At 46.5% G+C, this 21,991-nt stretch overlaps 1 protein-coding gene across 1 annotated transcript in view; it reads left to right on the top strand.

Annotated features, from left to right (window-relative positions):
• The window catches only part of LOC115474082 (polycystic kidney disease protein 1-like 1), an 868,156-nt gene that overhangs the window by 234,106 nt on the left and 612,059 nt on the right, over positions 1 to 21,991 (top strand). The window contains exons 6-7 of the mRNA XM_030209405.1: positions 3,705 to 4,003; positions 8,122 to 8,208. Coding sequence (XP_030065265.1) covers positions 3,705 to 4,003; positions 8,122 to 8,208 — 386 coding nt within the window. The remainder of the gene's footprint in view (positions 1 to 3,704; positions 4,004 to 8,121; positions 8,209 to 21,991) is intronic.

Genomic DNA, 21,991 nt, shown 5'->3' with positions numbered 1-21,991 from the left:
CGTTCCCGCCAACAGCGTGCGCCTAAGCAGCCCCCTGCACCTCCACAGCAAAAGCAGGGGAAGGGCTTTTGACTGGGTCCATGGGAACATAGCCGCCATCAAAGTAGCCGTGCCGGACGGCCTGCCGGTCGGGGGGAGGTTGACAGTTTTTCACCAAAGGTGGCCTCTCATAACCTCCGACTAGTGGGTTCTCCAAATAGTGCGGTGAGGATACACCCTGAATTTGGTCTCCACCCCACCAAATTGTCCACCGGGAGCTCAATCTTTCAGCTCCCACCACAAGCAGGTACTTGCAGAGGAACTCTCCGCCCTTCTCAGCGCCAATGCGGTCGAGCCCGTGCCACCCGGGCAGGAAGGGCAGGGATTCTATTCCAGGTACTTCCTTATGGAAAAGAAAACAGGGGGGATGCGCCCCATCCTAGACCTGAGAGGCCTGAACAAGTATCTGGTGCGAGAAAAGTTCAGGATGCTTTCCTTGGGCACCCTTCTCCCCATGATTCAGAAAGACGATTGGCTATGTTCCCTGGATTTAAAGGATGCTTATACTCACATCCCGATACTGCCAGCTCACAGACAGTATCTGCGATTCCGTCTGGGGACACGTCACTTCCAGTATTGTGTGCTGCCCTTTGGGCTCGCCTCTGCACCGCGGGTGTTTACCAAGTGCCTCGTGGTGGTTGCGGCGTACCTGCGCAAGCTGGGGGTGCACATGTTCCCGTATCTCGATGATTGGCTGGTGAAGAGCACCTCAGAGGCGAGAGCTCTTCAGTCCATGCAGTGCACTATTCAACTACTGGAGCTGCTGGGGTTTGTGATAAATTACCCGAAGTCCCATCTCTAGCCAGTCCAATCTCTGGAATTCATAGGAGCTCTGCTGAATTCACAGACGGCTCAGGCCTATCTTCCCAAGGCGAGGGCTCAGAACCTTCTGTCCCTCGCCTCCCAGGCCAGAGCGTCCCAGTAGCTCACAGCTCGGCAGATGTTGAGACTCCTGGGCCATATGACCTCTACAGTCCATGTGACTCCTATGGCTCGTCTTCACATGAGATCAGCTCAATGGACCCTAGCTTCCCAGTGGTGCCAGGCCACAGGGAATCTGGAAGAAGCCATCGCCTGCCCACCAGTTGTCGCAATTCACTGCACTGGTGGACGATTCGGACCAATTTGACCCTGGGACGCCCATTCCAAATTCCTCAGCTGCAAAAAGTGCTGACGACGGATGCATCTCTCCTGGGGTGGGGAGCTCATGTCGATGGGCTCCACACCCAAGGGGTGTGGTCCCTCCAGAAACACGGTCTTCAGATCAATCTCCTGGAGCTCCGAGCGGTCTGGAACACACTGAAGGCCTTCAGGGATTGGCTGTCCTCTCAAATTATCCAAATTCGGACAGACAGTCAGATTGCAATGTATTACATCAACAAGCAGGGGGGCACCGGTTTCGCCCTGTGTCAGGAGGCCATCAGGATGTGGCGATGGGCAAGCCAGCACGGCATGCTCCTCCAAGCCACGTACCTGGCAGGCATAAACAACAGTCTGGCCGACAGGTTGAGCAGACTCATGCAAACACGCGAGTGGTCGCTCCATTCCCGGGTGGTACGCAAGATCTTCTGAGTGTGGGGCACTCCCTCGGTGGACCTTTTCGCCTCCTAGACCAATCACAAGCTGCCTCAGTTCTGTTCCAGACTTTAGGCACACGGCAGACTGGCGTCGGATGCTTTTCTCCTTCATTGGGGGAAGGGCCTCCTGTACGCATATCCTCCCATACCTTTGGTGGGGAAGACCTTACTGAAGCTTAAACAAGACCACGGCACCATGATTCTGATCGTGCCCTTTTGGTCCCATTAGATCTGGTTCCCCCTTCTTCTGGAGTTGTCCTCCGAAGAACCGTGGAGATTGGAGTGTTTTCCAACTCTCATTTCGCAGAACGACGGAGTGCTTCTGCACCCCAACCTTCAGTCTCTGGTTCTCAAGGCCTGGATGTTGAGGGCGTAGATTTCGCTTCTTTGGGTCTGTCTGAGGGAGTCTCCCGTGTCTTGCTTGCTTCTAAGAAGGATTCCACTAAAAAGAGTTACTTTTTTAAGTGGAGGAGGTTTGTCGTTTGGTGTGAGAGCAAGGCCCTAGAACCTCGTTCTTGTCCTGCACAGAACCTGCTTGAATACCTTCTACACTTATCAGAGTCGGGTCTCAAGACCAACTCAGTAAGGAATCACCTTAGTGCAATTAGTGCTTTCATCATCGTGTAGAGGGAAAAGCCAACTCTGGAGAACCTTTAATTGTTCAATTCATGAGAGACTTGCTTTTGTCAAAGCCCCCTGTCAAGCCTCCTGCAGTGTCATGGGATCTCAACGTCGTCCTCACCCAGCTGATGAAACCTCCTTTTGAGCCACTGAATTCATGCCATCTGAAGTACTTGACCTGGAAGGTCATTTTCTTGGTGGCAGTTACTTCAGCTCGTAGAGTCAGTGAGCTTCAAGCCCTGGTTGCTCATGCTCCTTATACAAAATTTCATCATAACAGAGTAGTCCTCCGCACTCTAAGTTCCTGCCGAAGGTGGTGTCAGAGTTCCATCTTAACCAATCAATTGTCTTGCCAACATTCTTTCCCAGACCGCATACCCGCCCTGCTGAACGCCAGTTGCACATATTGGACTGCAAGCGAGCGTTGGCCTTCTATCTGGAGCAGACGCAGCCCCACAGACAGTCCGCCCAATTGTTTGTTTCTTTCGACCCCAATAGGAAGGGGGTCGCTGTCGGGAAACGCACCATCTCCAATTGGCTAGCAGATTGCATTTCCTTCACTTACGCCCAGGCTGGGCTGGCTCTTGAGGATCATGTCACGGCTCATAGTGTTAGAGCCATGGCAGCATCAGTGGCCCACTTGAAGTCAGCCACTATTGAAGAGATTTGCAAGGCTGCGACGTGGTCATCTGTCCACACATTCACATCTCATTTCTGCCTTCAGCAGGATACCCGACGTGACAGTCGGTTCGGGCAGTCGGTGCTGCAGAATCTGTTTGGGGTTTGAATCCAACTCCACCCTCCTGGACCCGGTTTTATTCTGTTCAGGCTGCACTCCCAGTTAGTTGTTCTTCGTAGGTCAATTTCTGTTATGCCCTCACCGTTGCGAGGCCCAGTTGACCATGTTTGTTGTTTTGAGTGACCCCAGTTGTGAGAACAAGCAACCTGCTTGTCCTCTGAGAAAGCGAATGATACATACCTGTAGCAGGTGTTCTCCGAGGACAGCAGGCTGATTGTTCTCACCTACCCTCCCTCCTCCCCTTTGGAGTTGCGTTTTTTCCTCATTTCTTTGCTTGTCATTTAACTGAGCGGGAACGGTCGCGCATGGGTGGGAAGACGGCCACGCATGCGCGGTGGGCGTGCCCCGCATGCGGGACCTCCCGCAAGATTTTTTCTTCCGGTTTGAGGGGCTGCCGTGAATGTCATCCCAGTCATGCGAACAAATCAGCCTGCTGTCCTCGGAGAACACCTGCTACAGGTATGTGTCATTCGCTTTATCCGTAAATAAGTCACAGTACAAGAACTAGTATGTGCCTAAGAGTTAGACAGGACAGGCCTAAACTTGCATATGACATGGAGTTAGGTTGGCAAGGGTGGGATAGAATAAATTTCCTTTTCTTGAAACTATGAAGTAGAGGGAAGCTTTCCTGAATTGGTTACATGAGTCTGTACCTTTAATTTCCACAGTGCTCCATGCAAATAATATGTTTTCAAATGAAGAACTCAGCATAAATGTTGAGGTGCTCCTTCCTGCGCCAGATTCTTTGGAAGTGAAGGTAGATAGCACAGAAGAGAAGATTCCATCTTGTGTTCCATTTGAGGTGGATACAGCAATACCACAAGAGTGGTTATTTCTTGGTATACAGTATCAATTCATTGCCTACGTATCAATGGGAATTGATTTAGAATTTCAGTGGTACTTCTCAGATGACAACAGCACACTCCACACATCTAGCTTGTACTCTGATTGCCTCACAAGCACTATGGTAAGTAACTAAATCTATGTGAAGAAAAAAACCCAAAGAGGGGTCCACACACTTTCCACAAGGAAAGAACTAAAAGTACACAGCAAGGTGGAAGTGGGACTGTACCAAGTAACCAAAGCAGACCACGGGTGAAAGGTGTTCAGAAGTTTATTTGCCGGTGGAGAAACTGACCCAATAAAGAGACCCAACATGGGTGTGTTTCGGCTAGATAGCGTTCGTCAGGGGTCAAATCCTTCAAATCAAAACTCCAGTAGTGATGAAATCACTTTGGAGTGAGTGCTTATGCTAGCAGGAGCGCTCACTCCAAAGTGATTTCATCACTATCTGAGTTTTTGATTTGAAGTATTTGATCCCTGAGGAAGGCTCTCTAGCCAAAACATGGCCCATGCTGGGTCTTTTTATTGGGTCAGTTTCTCCATTGGCAAATAAATGTCTGGACACTTTTTACCCGTGGTCTGCCTTGGTTACTTGGTACAGTCCCACTTCCAGCTTGCTGTGTACTAAATCTGTATAACACAAAATGTTGGTTGGTTTGTGGTGACAGTATAGGACATCGATCATCTGATGTATCGCAAATATAGAAGCAATTTTCAGCAACATTATGGAGTTTCTTTTAGAAGCCCTATTTGTGACTTCCATGTGTAAATACTGGCATTTAGATAAAGAAATAAAGAGGAAGGATGTACAGACAAAGAAAAAACAGTGATGATGACTAAGGGGATAATTGAAAGATCGGAATGTACCAGGGTTCAAAGGTTTATTGAATTGTCCAAAAACTGCCAATAAAGGCAGGTCATGATGACCTGACATGGCACTGTTTCAACATAATCTGCCTGCATTAGGGGTCCATAGCTGTGATATGCCAAATATTACACACATTTACAGTTGATCTTAGATTACTCTTAAGCTCTATTCTTCTTGCTAGGCAGCAATAGCTTCTGATACAGGCAGATTACACTGGATAATAGCTGTATCGGGTCATCGGGAGTGCCTAGACCCTTTATTGACAGTTTTTGGACAATTCAATAAACCTTTGAATCCTGGTGGACTCCTGAGTGGTCTTTTCAATCCTCCCCCAATTACTGGAATTTACTCATTTATATCATATACGTATGTTAAAACTGATTTCAGAAAGCCACCATTTACACCTGAAAATTCACATGACGTAGAGCTTTCAAAGAGGCATGGTTTGAGCATGGTTACAGTGTGGTTTGGGTGAGATTAAATTTTATATATATATATATTCCCCCATTTCACAAAGAGAATCTATGCATATGGAGAAAAACTTCCATGTCGGTATTTACATCAGCTCAGTGGGTCATGTAGGTTAAAAAAAAAAAGTGCTTGTTTCAACCAGAGCTTTACATGAGGGATTAAGGGAGTCATGATCTTTAATTCTATGTAGTTTTTGTCCACCTCCAGCATGAAAACATATTAAAATTGCAAGCTCACTACTTAACTGGTGGCACTTGCATATGTGGGTTTGTGAAATGGGACAGCTATACATGGATATTGCAAAACTATCACTTCCACATGGAAACTACCAGATCCAGGCTATTCATTTTTTCAATGTGTATATTTGTAGAAGGGCTGTCCCGGTGCATCTTCAGATGATGGTGCCTGACTTCCTCACTGCCTCATTGCTTCCAGTTTCTGGCTTCTTTTTACCTCTTGACTTAGGGGGAAATTGTATAAATTGTGCCCAAAAATGGATGCAAGAAGAGATTGGTGCAAAGCATGGTTCTATAACAAGCATGCACCCTTTATAGATTGTGCTTAGCGCCAATTCCCACACCCAAACTTTGGGTGCCAGACTTGTGCCTCCTGAAACCTGGTGTAAATTTTGGTGCCCAAGTGGGTATGCTGGCCCTGTATTCTATAAGTATGCACACAACATTTTGGAATGCTCCTGACATGCTCATGCCCCTAAAAAAAAAAAAAAGAGAAACAAAATTCTTCCACAAAAAACTGCAAGCAGAAACCAAACAAGGAGTGGAAGTCACCACAACTACAAGTCCAAAGATGCCAAATTCCAAGGAGAAGTAATTTTAATGTTCTAGATTATTTATTTGTCAACGGTATATACAAGCAAAGACCCAACAAGGGCCGTGTTTCGGCACATTGATCTTCCATCAGGGGTCCTGTATTTATTTATTTATTTATTTATTACATTTGTACCCCGCGCTTTCCCACACACAGCAGGTTCAATGCGGCTTACATATGGAACCAATATATGCACAGCTGTGTCAGTGAGCATACACCACTGTTATAAAACCACTGAAATATACCTGAAATACACCCGAAATACCCACATAAGTGGACAACAATGCAAACCTCAATTTCACCAGTTCAGCCCATTCCGCCCCATACATACTGTAAACGCAGACTACGCAATTGCTGATCATTTGTACTAAGTGCTCTGCATCAAACTAATCTGAAATCTATAACTGTCTCTCTTGAAACCTGTAAGCCACATTGAACCTACCAATAGGTGGGAAAATGTGGGATACAAATGCAATAAATAAATAAACATAAAATAAATAAAACATATGCAGGATACTTAAAAGCAAAGGCACTCTGAACATAATGGTCACAGTGCTAACAATGTCCATTTCAAAATGTATGGGAACTTTCCTGCGGCGAACATGTTCTTAAGTATCCTACATATGTTTTATAACAGTGCTGTGTGCTCACTGACACAGCTATGCATATATTGGTTTCATACAGGACCCCTGATAAAGGCCAATGTGCCGAAACACGGCCCTTGTTGGGTCTTTGCCTGTATGTACCACTGACAAATAAATAATTTGAAACATTAAAATTGCTTGTCCTTGGAATTTGTTATCTTTGGACTTGTAGTTGTGGTGAAATCCATTCTTTTTTTTGGTTTACACTCATGCCCCTCCCATGGCCGTCCCCATTTTAGATATGAGAGTTAGGCGCCCTGCCATATAAAATAGTGTGCAGCTAGATGCACATGCAAATTCTAAGGGATGCCAATTAATTTCAATAATTGGTTGTTAGCACCCAGTTATTGATAGTTCTGAGCTCATTATTCAGTTAATTTGTGTGCACATTTCAGGAGTGTGCCCAAATATCAGCATGCAAATTTAGGTGCCATATATAGAATCCAGGGGTTTGTGTGTACACTTAAGTTTGTGTGCATACGTTTCTGTGCTCATGTGCACACAAACCTAGTGGGTATATGGATGGATGGAAAAACAGAAAGACAGGCAGATGTTCTCCCCAATAGGTACTATTGCTTGAGCGAAACATGCCTAAAAATAATGATGAGCTAATGTATGTTACAATCCAATCTATTACTCAGGAACCTTCGTGCATTACCATAATATATTCTTCCTTACCATGTATACATGCACAGGATATATATCTATACCATGATCTGTTCCATGTATGTTATGTTCCATGCATGTTACAATGTATGTATGCACCTTAACGCACTACCATTTGTAATTCTGTTACCCGGAAATGGCAACCATAAGCCACATTGAGCCTGCAAATTGGTGGGAAAATGTGGGATACAAATGCTACAAATAAAATAATTAATAAATAATAACTGGGCAGGGGCAGCAGAACATCATTTTGGTTTGGAGGGGCCAAAAGAAAAACCCAATCTCTAGTCCTGCCCCAAGTAATATTATAATCCTGATATTCTCATTACCTCCATCACCTCCAGTAGGAGACCATGCTACATATCCTTGTATGTGTGTGTGTGTGTGTGTGTGTGTGTGTGTGTGTGTGTGTGTGTGTGTATAGCAAGCCCTTTCTTTTTCTAGGGCATGTATATTAATGAAATTAAAATGAATTTTTAATACATCACTAATCTCTTACAGAATATATATTCACTGCATGCTTATTGCATGTATTGTCCATTTGTTTACTCCTGCAAGAAGCAAATGTCTTTAAAGACACATGTATCCAAGAGAGAATTATTATAATAGGTTCCTTTCAGAAGAAAACAAATGATTGATAGCTGAATTCATTGAGATTTCCAAACAAATGATTATTATGTCAACTGGATAGAAAGAGCAGGCAGTAGTTTTTGAATACATGAATATGCTTGCTTAAGCTAATGATTTTAATTGTATTTTGTACAGAATCATACCTTTACAGAAGAAGGGCTTTACCAAGTTTGTGTTAATGTATCAAACTGTTATAACTGGATTCGGCAAATAATAAATATGGTAAGTCCACTACTGTTAAAGTGGTTTTGCTAAATGTTACATGAAATAAATGCAGTGGGATGACTGGAAATTATGAGCAAAATATAACATTGTAATTATGATACTTTAATTATGAAGGATGATGTAGTAAACAAACAGACTAAACCAAACTCAGGCAGATTATTATTGATTGGACAAGTGATAATTCATGGTTTTTGTCAACATACCTGCACTAAACACTGATGTATTCTCCTACTCTTTTAAACTGATAAAAATTTAAAAAACGGAAATCAATTATTTAAAGAACACCCAGACAACTGAACATTAAAACAGAAGCTCAGAAAAATACCCCCTTGTCTGGGCTGGGGGATGTCCTATCCTGAGGAAATGGGGAAGGGGAAGAGTTGGGGCCCTCTGTTTCCCTTCCAAAGATGTGTTGACCGCACCTGTTGTGTGAGGTGCTTTTTTCTCCGTTCCCTGCAAGTCACACATGCTCAGAGTCCTTCTCCTTCCTAGTGGTGACCCGAACCTTTAAAAGAGTAGGTCCAGTGTGGTTTGACGGGAGGATACCCAAACCTTGGATGGACTGATCTCTTCTATATGCCTATCTTTTTTAAAATAGTCTGGGCATTGTTCTCATTACAGTTGACATCAGAGGAGTGGATATTTATTTTATTTATGCATTCTTGTATCACACTTATCCGAAAACAGGTTTCAGTTCAAAATGGCTTGCAGTTTACATTTAGGTGAAATTACATTATTGTTTTACATTTATTGCTTGGGGAAGTCATCGATAGCTTGTGTGGTTAGCTATGGAATTTTTTGGAGCAGGTTGGTTTTCAGTTCTTTTCTGAACTGTAGATGGTTAGTGATACTTCTAGTTATTGATACTTTTGGTATTGAGTTTCACTATGTGGAACCCAGGTAGCTAAATCCTGCTGTGTAGATAGAAATATAGAAACATGACGGCAGATAAAGGCCATATGACCCATCCAGTCTGCCCATCCTCTGTAACCCCTGTTCCTAACGATCCCACATGCTTACCCCATGCCTTTTTAAATTCTGGAACAGTCCTAGACTCCACAACCTCCAGCGGGAGGCCATTCCATGCCTCCACCACCCTTTCTGTGAAATAGTACTTCCTTAGGTTACTCCTATGCCTAAGCCTATTCCTGCTTAACTTTGTCATATCTCCCTCATTCCAGAGCTCTCCTTCATTTGAAAAAGGCTCTCTTCCTGTACATAAATGCCCATACTACTACTACTTAACATTTCTAGAGCTCTACTAGGGTTACGCAGCGCTGTACAAATTAACAAAGAAGGATGGTCCCTGCTCAAAGGAGCTTACAATCTAAAGGACGAAATGTCAAGTTGGTGAAGTCTAGATTTCTTGAGTAGAGATGTGGTGGTTAGGTGCCGAAGGCAACATTGAAGAGGTGGGCTTTGAGAAATGATTTGAAGATGGGCAGGGAGGGGGCCTGGCGTATGGGCTCAGGGAGTTTGTTCCACGCATGGGGTGAGGCAAGGCAGAAAGGGCGAATTTTGCTAATGTTATAGAGGAAGAAGTGACAGGTCTTAGCTATCTGCTGGATATGCGCAGAGAAGGAGAGGGAGGAGTCGAAGATGACACCGACGTTGCGGGCAGATGAAACGGGGACGATGAGGGTGTTATCAACTGAGATAGAGAGTGGAGGGAGAGGAGACGTGGTTTTGGGTGGGAAGACAAGAAGTTCGGTCTTGCCCGTGTTCAGTTTCAGGTGGCGGTTGGACATCCAGGCAGCAATGTCGGATAAGCAGGCCGATACTTTGGCCTGGGTTTCCGCAGTGATGTCTGGTGTGGAGAGATAAAGCTGGGTGTCGTCAGCATAAAGATGATATTGGAAACCGTGAGATGAGATCAGGGAGCCCAGGGAAGAGGTGTAGATTGAAAAAAGAAGGGGTCCAAGGACAGATCCCTGAGGGACTCCAACAGAGAGCGGGATAGGGGTGGAGGACGAACCATGAGAGTGTACTCTGAAGGTACGATGGGAGAGATAAGAGGAGAACCAGGAGAGGACAGAGCCCTGGAATCCAAAAGAGGACAGTGTGTCAAGAAGTAAGTTATGATTGACAGTGTCAAAAGCGGCGGATAGGTCGAGGAGGATGAGGATGGAGTAGTGACCTTTGGATTTGGCGAGGAACAGGTCATTGCAGACTTTAGATAGTGCCATTTCTGTCAAGTGCAGGGGGCGAAAGCCGGATTGAAGTGGATCGAAGATGGCATGAGAGGACACTAAATCGAGGCAACGGCTGTGAACGGCGTGTTCAAGTATCTTGGAGAGGAAAGGTAGGAGGGAAATGGGGCGGTAGTTGGAGGGACAGGTAGGGTCAAGTGATGATTTTTTGAGGAGTGGTATGACTACGGCATGCTTGACGGTGTCCGGGACAGTTGCAGTGGAAAGAGAGAGGTTGAGGATATGACAGATTGGGGGGGGGGGGGTAACAGTAGGAGAGATGGTGTTAAGTAAGTTGGTGTGGATGGGGTCTGAGGAACAGGTGGTGCATTTCGAGGAGGAGAGGAGATGGGCGGTTTCCTCTTCGGTGATATCAGGAAAAGAGGAGAAGGAGGCCTGGGTTGGTTGGTTGAGGATGAAGGATGAAGAGGAGGAGAAGGTTTAGTGGTGAATTCAAGGTTGATCTTCTGGACCTTGTTACAGAAGTAGTCAGCCAGTGATTGAGGAGAGAGTGAGGGGTGGGTGGGAGCGGAGGGCACTTTGAGGAGGGAATTGAGGGTGGCGAAGAGACGACGAGGGTTGGAGCTGAGGGAATTGGTCAGTTGGGTGTAATAGTCCTGTTTGGCGAGGAATAGGGAGGACTGGAAGGAGGATAGCATGAATTTGTAGTGAATGAAATCAGTATTGGTGCAAGATTTCCTCCATAGGCGTTCAGCCGATCGGATGCAGGAGCGAAGGTATCGGGTGGAAGGGGTCAGCCAGGGCTGGGGATTAGTACGCCTTGTGGGACGGGAGACGGATGGTGCAAGGGTGTCTAGGGCAGAGGAGAGAGTGGCATTGTAAGTGGAGACAGCCTTGTCGACAGACTCGGAGGACATGATGGAAGGGAGGAGATCAGAGATAATAGAGAATAAGGTGGGGGGGGGGGGGGTCAATAGCCTGGAGATTCCTGGAAGTGGTGGTTAGTGTTGGGCGGGACTGAGGGGGATGGTGATGAAGTGTGAATGTGATCAGGTGATGGTCAGAGAGAGGAAGAGCTGATGCACAGAAATTGGAGGGTGAGCAGGTAGAAGAGAGGACGAGATCAAGACAGTGACCAGATTGGTGAGTAGGGGTGGTGGTGCTCACCTGGAGGTTGAAGGAGGAGGTTAGAGTGAGGAATTGAGAAGCTTATGAGTTGGATGGGTTATCAGTGTGTATGTTGAAGTCACCAAGAATGAGGGATGGGGATGAGGGCTCAAGAAAAACGGAGAGCCAGGCATCGAAGTCAGTAAGGAAGGAAGGGAGGGACTTATCAGGGGGGCGGTAAATGACTGCAACTCTGAGTGGCAGTGGGTAGAATAGACGGATGGAGTGGACTTCAAAGGATGAGAAGCAGTGAGACTGTGGTAGGAGGAGAGGTTGAAAACTGCAGGAGGGCGAAAGTAGTAGACCAACGCCGCCACCGTGGCCAACTGGGCGGGGCGAATGGGAGAAAAGATAACCTCCGTGGCATAGGTCCGCGACTGAGGCAGAGTCGTCAGGGGTGAGCCAGGTTTCGGTTAGGGCGAGCAGTTGAAGGGAGTTGGAGATGAAGAGATCATGGTTGAAAGAAAGTTTGTTGCAGACTGAGCGGGCGTTCCACAGGGCACACGAGAAGGGGAGGGAGGAGGGGAATGGAGATGAGATTGGAGATATTGCGGAAACGTTTGCATAGATGAGATGAGGACGAGGACAGGTGTGGGGGACCTGGGTTGGGATTGATGTCTCCCGCGGATAGCAGGAGAAGGAGCAAGAGAGAGCGGAGGTGGGGGAGGTAGGGCGACAAAGGCGACGAAGACGGGATGCGCTTAGGAGGAATGAGGAAGGGTTCATGGCAGGAAGGAGGTGTTGGTTGAGAGCTAGGAAGGAGGAGGAGGACAGTAGGGATGGTGAAGTGGTGGGGGACCGGGGTAGGTAGGGTATTGCAGTGGTGAGTAGGACGGGAGAGGACATGGCTGGGCAGTGAGTTCATGTGGTATACTGCAGTGGGTTGGGGAAAAGATTAGGGAGGGATAGGGCAAGGAATAGAATGTGAATGGGGGCCATAAGTAGTAACTGAGGTGTTTATGGGGGCAGGTAGCTGGGCTGGGAGACAGGCAGGTTGAGGTGAGCAGTCGGGCAGGAGAGTGATGAGCTGGCAGGAAGATGGACTGGGAGACAGGCAGGCAGGTGAGCAGTCGGGCAGGAGAGTGATGAGCTGGTAGGAAGATGGACTGTGGGCAGGCAGGTTTCAGGGTGAGCAGTCAGTCAGGAGGGTGAAGGGCTGGCAAAGTGGCAGGTTGTTGATGGGCAGGTGATTGGCTAGTAGGCAGGTTGATTGGCTAGCAGGCAGGAACAGGTGATTGGGTAGCAGGCAGGCAGGTCGATTGGCTAGCAGTTCGGTAGGCAGGAACAGGTGAGTGCGGTGGAGAGCACAGCAGCAGGACTGGAATAAGCTGGAATGGTTTGGAGCAGAAGAGAGCAGAGCTGGATCAGGCGGACTGGAACAAGCTGGAGCAGACGGCCTGGAACAAGCTGGATCAGGCGGGCTGGAGCAAACTTGATCAGGCGGATTGGAACAAGCTGGAGCAGATGGACTGGAGCAAGCAGGGAGAAGCTGGATTGGGTGGACTGGAACAAGCTGGGACAGATGGACTGGAACAAGCAGGGAGATGCTGGATCAGGCGGGCTGGAGCAGATGGAGTGGAACGAGCAGGGAGAAGCTGGATCAGGCGGACTGGAACAAGCTGGGGCAGATAGCTGGAATAGCAGGGAGAAGCTGGATCAGGTGGACTGGAACACGCAGGAAGAAGCTGGATCAGGCGGACTGGAACAGGCTGGAGCAGGTAGCTGGAAGAAGCAGGGAGAGGCTGGAACAGGCGGACTGGAACAAGCTCGAGCAGATGGACTGGAACAAGCAGGGAGAAGCTGGATCAGGCGGATTGGAACAAGCAGGAGCAGATGGATTGGAACAGGCAGATGGATGGAACAGGGAGAAACTGGATCAGGCGGACTGGATGGAACGAGCAGGGAGAAACTGGGTCAGGTGGACTGGAACACTCTGGAACAGATGGACTGGAACAGGTAGATGGATTGGGGCAGGCTGATGGGCTGGAACAGGCAGATGGATTAGAGCAGGCAGGGAAAGGCTGGGTTGGCAGACTGGAACAAGCTGGTGCTGATGGACTCTGCCACCTCACGGTCTTTGTCCCTGCCCCCATCGGCCCGGTCGCACGGGTCGCTGGATCGGCGGGCTGGAACAAGCTGGGGCTGATGGACTCTGCCTGCTCTCGGTTCTTGTCCCGCCCCTGTCGGCCCGGTCGCACCCTGAATCCACCGCGGTCGTCCCGGTCTCCCATGGTCTGCAACCGCAATCTGCACCCAAGCCGTTTCGTACTCTTCCGTACTACAAGTTTAATTACTAAATGCCAATGTTTACACTGTGCTATTTTGACAAATAATCAAGAAGTTTGCAAAAATTTTAGAATGTGTACAGTTTTAAAAAATTGTTTTGTATAAAACTCCTCCAGAAGTTTTTAGAAAGCTTAGTTTCCATTTGTCTTCATAAATCTGGTTACACATGTTGCATCCCCATTAGTTAGAAGCTCGGGATTAACTTACATCCCATCTAGACAGACTGACAAGTCTCCAACTGTGTCTCCCTGTTCTCTGTCACCCTGAAGCTGCAAGGACATCACCACCTCCTCCAATTTCATATTATTAGTCTTCAACATCTCATAAATGTTTAGTGTAGCGCTTCCTAGTAAAACATCAGACTTCAATGTTTGATGACTCCAGACTTGAAAATGCAATTTACTGACAGGAGTTACAATTACTGTAAGATGCTGCTTCCACTTCGGACTGTGTGTGTTGTTACATTTTTCTGTCTTCTTTGACTGCCCATCCACAGAGACTTCCACATAAGGGCTGGGTCCAAACCAGTTCTTTTTATTTTCTTTTAGTTGTGCTGAAATGATGGTGATTTGAAGTTGTGATTTCATTGTAAATCCATTGACAGACCATGATCGCAATCCAATGTGAGCTATATCACAGGCTGGACTGTGAACATGATGTTAGGGTGAAGAGGTTGGGAAAGGCGAGCACCGGGACATGGAGGCCTGACTGTTTCTATCATGTCTCCTCTCTCCCAGCGTATACATGTTGAGGTTTATAAACCTGTCCCTATAATTTTTGCATTCAAGATCGCTTACTAATTTCGTAGCCACCCTCTGGACTGACTCCATCCTTTTTATATCTTTCCATATGTGCTGTCTCCAGAACTGCACACAGTACTCAAAATGGGGCCTCACTAGAGACTTACACCTCCTTTTTCCTGCTGGTCATGCCTCTCTTTATGCACCCATGCATCCTTCTGGCTTGACCGTTGCTTTTTCTACCTTTTTGGAAGTTTTAAGGTAATCAGACACAATCACCCCCAAGTCCCGCTCTTCCTTCGTACACTGAAGCACTTCACCCCCTATACTGTACTGTTCCCTCGGATTTTTGCGACCCAAGTGCATGACCTTGCATTTTTTGGGATTAAACCTTAGTTGCCAAATATCGGTCCATTCCTCCAGCTTCGCTAGGTCCTTCCTCATGTCATTCACACCCTCCAGGGTGTCCACCCTTTTGGCAGAGTTTAGTATCATCCACAAAGAGACAAACCTTACCAGACAGCCCTTCTGCAATATCGCTCACAAAGACGTTAAAAAGAACCAGCCCTAGGACTGATCCCTGTGGTACTCCACTGATGGCATCCTTTTCTTCAGAGCAAGCTCCATTTACCACTACCCTCTGTCTTCTACCATTCAACCAAATTTTAACCCAATCAGTTACTCTAGGTCCCATACCGAGGGCACTCAATTTATTTATCAGTAGCCTGTGCGGAACCGTGTCAAAGGCTTTGCTGAAATCCAAGTATACCACATCGAGCGCCCTTCCCACATCCAACTGTTTGGTCACCCAGTCGAAGAAGACATTCAGATTCGTATGACACGACCTGCCACTAGTGAAGCCACGCTGCCCCGGGTCCCACATTCCATTTAGTTCAAGAAATCTCACAATCCTCCTCTTTAGAAGCGTTTCCATTAGTTTACTCACCATCGAGGTCAGACTGACAGGTCTGTAATTCCCAACCTCCTCCTTACTTCCACTCTTGTGTAAAGGAACCACATCCGCCCTTCTCCAGTCCACCGGGACCACGCCAGTTTCTAAGGAAGCATTGAAGAGGTCCGTCAGCGGAGCCGACAGAACTTCTCCGAGTTCCTTAAGCACCATTGGGCGTATCCCATCAGGCCCCATCTCTCTGTCTACTTTTAGTTTGGCAAGCTCCTCACGAACACAGTCCTCCATAAACGGGTCTTGCTGTATCATCCACCCATCCCCTTTAGCCTTCTGCAGCCCTACCCCTGGCTTTTCATTCATGAACACAGAGCTGAAATAATTGTTAAACTGTTCAGCTTTATCCTTATCATCTTCCACATATTTCTCTCCCTCAGCTTTGAGCCTCACAGTGCTATTATGGCACTTCCTCCTGTCACTTACATATCTGAAAAAGGTCTTATCCCCCAATTTTACCGTATTAGCTACTTTTCCTCCATTTGCTGCTTCGCTTTCCTTATAGCTTTTCCAGCTTCTCTTCGCTTATTTAGGTATTCTCTCCTGTCTTCATCTTTCTGAGTCGTCTTATAACATGCAAAGGCTAGCCTCCTTACCCTTATCTTTTCAGCTACTACATTCGAGTACCAGAGAGGCCTTCTTTTCCTCTTACTTTTATGTAATTTTCTAACATAAAGGTTAGTTACCCTTAATATAGCTCCTTTCAGTCTTGTCCATTGCTGTTCTACATTCTTCAGCTGTTCCCATCCCGCTAACTGTTCCTTGAGAAATTCCCCCATCTCAGCAAAGTTAGTTCCTTTGAAATCCAGGACCTTCAATCTTGAATGAGCCCTCTCTTCTGTTTTAATATTGAAGCATACCATACGATGATCACTAGATGCCAAATGGACTGCCACCTTGACGTCAGAAACGTATTCTCCATTTGTAAGCACCAGGTCCAGAACAGCTCCATCCCGCGTCGGTTCCGTTACCCACTGCTGGAACTATTCTTTCTGTAGGGAATCTAAGATCTCTTTGCTTCAAGATGACCCCGCAGCCGGGACACCCTAATCAACATCCGGCATATTGAAGTCACCTATCAGTAGTACTTCCCCTTTCCTAGCTATCTTGCGGATGTCTTCAATTAAGTCCCTGTCCATTTCCTCTGACTGTGAGGGTGGTCTGTATATCACTCCGATAGAGATACATTTTCCTTTCCCTCTTTCCAGTTTAACCCACAGCGCTTCTTCCATATCCCAGATATCCTGCAGTTCTCTCTCTTGGATATCATTCTTAGCATATAGTGCCACACCTCCACCTTTTTTTCCTACTCTGACCTTCCTGAATAGATTATAGCCAGGTATAGCAACATCCCAGTCATGGTTCTCCGTGAACCACGTCTCTGTGACCGCCACTAAATCCAAGTCAGCTTCCATCATTGTAGCCTCAAGATCTAGAAGTTTGTTTCCCATACTGTGGACATTGGTACAGGGGTGTAGCTATGGGTGGGCCTGGGTGGGCCCAGGCCCACCCAATCTCGGCTCAGGCCCATCCAGACAGCCGGCAGCTCTCCAGTCCTCCTCCTCCCGAGTCCTGATACGGAAGTTGTAGGCAGGTCCGTCATTGTAGCGGTTGCGCTGCAGCTGCAGCCTGCACGTCATAGTTCAGTGCCTTCCTCGCTCCCCGTCCGGTTCTGTGCTGCTTTGCCTTGCTCTTTGTTCCCTGCCCCCAGTGCGTGCGCATCACAGCGCCGCAGTTGAGCTGAACGGGAAATGTTCTGTGCCGGCTCAGGCTGCCGTCAGTGTCGCTGTTGCCCCCCCCCCCCCGGCCTATTCAGCACTCCCCTGCAGCCCCAAACCATGGAGTGGAGCACACAGCACAGCGAGTGCTGAGCTCTCTGCACCACCTGCCCACCACTGAAGCCCAGCTGCAAAGGTAAAAAAAGAGTTTAAAAAAAAACTTTTAACGTGTACTGAAGTCAGTGTAATGCTGGCTGGTGGTGCTGGTGAGCTTTTGGGTGGGGGTGGAATCCAGGAAAATAATGTGGAAGGGCAGGAAGAAAAAAATGGAGAATAGAGGAGGAATATGGAAAGGCAGGCAGAAAGAAGAGACAAGTAGAAAAAGGAAAGAAGCAGGAGAAGTGAGCAGAGAGAAGGAAAAAGAAGAGAAAGTATTAAAGTAGCCACTCTCAAGGAAAGAGAGAGAGAGAGAGAGAGAACTAAAACAGAAAAGAAGACACAGGAAAGATAAAAGCAATACTAGAGAATGAGGAACAAAAGACCCAGAGCCAGAAACCAAGCCAAGGACAACAAAGAACTTAAACTATTTTATATCTGATAGCTATGAAGCCCAATTTTACACAGGGCAGTAAGCTGGAAAAGAATAGTAACTGTGATCAGCATTTCTTTATAAACTGGTCATGATGGGTAAACAAAACTGCACGCCCAAGAAGAGCCAAGCAAGAAACCAAGCTCCAAAATGTTTTGGGGGCTTTTTAGGTAGTTTTTAACACAGACTAATTCCTCCCTCTATCACACCTTCATACCAAAGGGTGACTCGGAGGAGGTGTAAATGCAGACAGGAAAATATTTTGAACTATATGGTTAGTTCCATTGCAAAATAGGAAACACGTGTAGTTTTAACTTTTGCCCAAACCATGCCTAGAGCATGCTTCTTCAAATCTGTTCAGGAAGGGCTGATGGCAGTCTACGGGGATGGATGGGGGGGGGGGGGGGGGGGGGAGGGAAAAGCTGATGTTGGGCTACGGTTGGGAGGGGGGTAGGGAAGAGAAAAGCTGATGCTGGGCTATGGTTGGGGGGGGGGGGGTTAGGGAAAGGAAAAGCTGATGACAGGCTATAGGGATGGATAGGAGGGGGTTTAGGGAAGGGCTGATGTCAGGTTAGAGGACAATTTCTAATTTTTGGTCCTTTATTCTGTAATTGATGAGGGTTGGTCTGTGTTCTTCATTTGACTGAGTATGCTGGTATGTGGTTTGTGTGGGGATCTATGAGTGACTTGTCTGACTTTTCCAATGGGATGCGTAGTGCTGTTGTGTATATTCACTGCTGCCTTTGTAAAGGTATTGTTATTGGAACTGGTGTTAAAGTTTGCAAAGTTTGAAGTATATATTGCTGTAATTATATTACAGAATCCTGTCATGTGCGTTGAGATGTTTGCCATTATAGTAGACTTAATGTAGCTATATTTAAAAATATTTATTTTTCCATTAAGTGTGTATATGGTTTATAGTGATGCAGGGCAGCTGTTGGGCAGATTACTTAGAAATTCATCGTCAAGTGTATTCTAAGGCATTATTTTGTAGTATCCCAAGAAACACTACTCATACCTATATACACAGTGCCCACCCATATTAGCCCTGGGCCCATCAAAAATGTCAGGTCTGGCTACGCCACTGCATTGGTATACTGCATGGCTTCGTGGCCTTTTATACCCATCCCCATCAATTTTAGTTTAAAGCCCTCTTTAGTACTTTAGCCAGCTTGTTGCTGAAGACACTCCTTCCCTTCCTTGACAGATGGATGCCATCACCGCTCAGTACCTCTTGGAAAATCATCCCATGGTCTACGAAACCAAAGCACTCTCGTTGGCACTAACCACACTGCCACGCATTTATCTCCAAGATGCGAGCTTCTCTCATTCGACCTTTACCTTCGACAGAGAGGATTGATGAGAACACCGCCTGTGCACCTAGATGCTTCACCCTCTGACCCAAAGCCATGAAGTCTTTTTTTTTTGATTTGCAAAAAATTTTTTATTAAAAAGAGTAATAATCACATAGAGACTTAGTCTCTTATACAACTTCAAAAACTTCAACTAACATGCTTTGCCAACATCCATTTTTATTCCCCCTTTCCCCCCCCCCCTGTAACCTCCCATCTTCCCCCCTCCCTCCCCTCTTCCCCCTATCCCCCACCAACATCCTTCCAACCCACCCTCCAAACCCCCCCCCCCCAACCACCACCGACAGCTCTGTCTATTCCTCTTCGGCTCCTCCCAGTACCTTAGCCAACTGTAACCATTCTTCAGCTTGTGGATTATATTTTCCATTACGTCTATCTGTCAGCTGTTCCAAACCCATTAGCAGGCATATTTTTCCTTTCCAATCTTGCCCCGTGGGACCTAGCTTCTGCTTCCATTTTGCTGCTATAATGGTTTTTGCTGCTGATAAGCTCATCCTTTTAAGTCTGCATTGCCATTTCTTCCCACCCTTATTCCCATAGCCAGGTAGACACCATTTGGGATCACAGGGGAATTGTTCACCAATTGCTAATGTTATGAACCCTGTGACCTGCTTCCAGAAGTCCTGTATAATTGGGCATTCCCACCATATGTGAAAGTATGTTCCCTTCCCCCATTCACATCTCCAGCATATATCCTGAGCATCCGGGTACATAGCTTTTATCCTGTCCAGGGTGTAATACCACCGGCTTAGAACCTTATAGGCATTCGCCTTAACTAGTACACATACTGATGCTTTTTTCACCTCCAAACACATTCTCTTCCATTCATCTCCCCGGAACTCAGTTTTAAGATCTTGCTCCCAGGCTTTCATGTATGGTAGCTTCATAAATCCCGTTCCCCTAATGTGCTCGTACAGTTTAGAGATTCCTCTGCCACCCTCAGTAATTACCCCCCAGAGATTCTCAAATTTTTCGTTTTCTAGCCAATCTCCTTTATGCCAGTGTTCCTTTACCATATAACTTTTAACTTGGAGGTAAGTATACTGGTCAGTCTCAGGAAGGTCATATTCTTGTCTTACAACTTCAAAGGTTTTAAGTCGACCATCTACTGTTAGTTCCCGAAATCTAATCAAGCCTTTATTAAACCAGGATGTAAATATTTTATTCTCCCGGCCCCCTGGAAATCCCGGTTCTTGGGTTAACCAAGCATATGTTGATCTATGGTGTGGCCCCCTCCATTTCTTTTTGAGTCTACCCCATAGTATGAGCAAATGCGAAACAAAGGGATTCAATGTCAGATTTTTATAATGAGACTCTGGGAAAGACCCCCGTAACAATGCATCTAGTCTTCCCTCTTGTACAAAAATCTGTTCTAACCGAGTTACAGGAGAAAAATCCACCCTGCTCCAAACACTGATTTGCCTAAGCTGTGCTGCCCAGTAATACCATATAACATTCGGCATACCCCTTCCCCCCTGCTCCACCTTACCCCACATGATTTTTCGAGATAGCCTTGCCTGATGCCCTCCCCAGATAAAATCCCCCAATTCCGACTGTAGTTTCTGTAGTTGTCCCTTAGGGACCAGAATTGGCAAAGTTTTGAATAGGAATAGCAATCGTGGAATTATATTCATTTTAACCACCGCTATTCGGCCCCACCACGATAGCCAGCCCGTCTTCCATTTCCTGAGATCTTTCCGAATAGCTGCAATTAAGGGTACATAATTCAGCTGATAGAGTGCATTGAGGTCCTTTGGTATATGGATGCCTAAGTACCGAAAATGTGAGTTTGCCCAACGGAAAACAGTTGTCTTCTTCAATTGCTCCACCTTGTGTGCGGTTGTGGTGATCTCCATAAGTTCTGACTTGTCAAAATTTACTTTAAATCCTGACATTCTCCCGAACGAACTTAGTTCCTGAATGAGCACCGGCAGAGTTACCAGAGGTGCCCCTATATAAAATAAGAGATCATCTGCAAAAAGTGCAAATTTGTGTTCTCTCCCCCCCATTCGTACCCCTTTCACTTTTTTTAGATCTCTGATGCGCTGTGCTAAGGGTTCTGTAGAGATGGCAAACAAAAGCAGGGATAACGGGCATCCCTGTCTTGTTCCCCGTTGGATATCGAATGGATTTGACCGTCCCCCATTGACCTTAATCCTTGCTACTGGATGTTCATACAGCCGCTTCACCCATCCTAGGAAAGGTCCGCCCATACCCATTGCTATCATTACTTTCCATAAGTAGTCCCATTCTACTCTATCAAACGCTTTTTCAGCGTCGACTGCAAGCAGCGTCATAGAGTCCCCCCTACATTGGGCTCCCCATACCAGATTGAGAGTTCGTCTAATGTTATCTGCAACGTGCCTGTTTCGAATAAATCCCGATTGATCTTCATGAATGAGAGATGGTAAAATCCCACTCAACCTATCCGCCAAGACTTTGGCGAGGATTTTTACATCCACATTCAGCAGGGATATTGGACGGTAAGATCCACATAATGTGGGATCCCTCCCAGGTTTTAACAATACCGATATCCCCACTTCCTGCATACTGGTTGGTAGCCCCTTATCCATAAATCTCCAACGAAATCAACCAAAGTCTACACATCATGAACACCTGGGCAGATGCATTCCGATTGAAACTGAATGCAGAAAAAACTCAATGCCTCATACTTACCTCCCAATACAACACGAATAAATTCACCGCTATTAACACACCTAAACTAAATCTACCAATCTCAGAAACTTTAAAAATCCTTGGAGTCACTATTGACCGCCACCTAACACTTGAGAC

Source organism: Microcaecilia unicolor, chromosome 1 (genome assembly GCF_901765095.1).
Source record: "Microcaecilia unicolor chromosome 1, aMicUni1.1, whole genome shotgun sequence".
Taxonomy (NCBI): Eukaryota; Metazoa; Chordata; class Amphibia; order Gymnophiona; family Siphonopidae; genus Microcaecilia; species Microcaecilia unicolor.
Note: the sequence above shows the minus strand (reverse complement) of the source record. Positions and strands in the feature narration are given on the sequence as shown.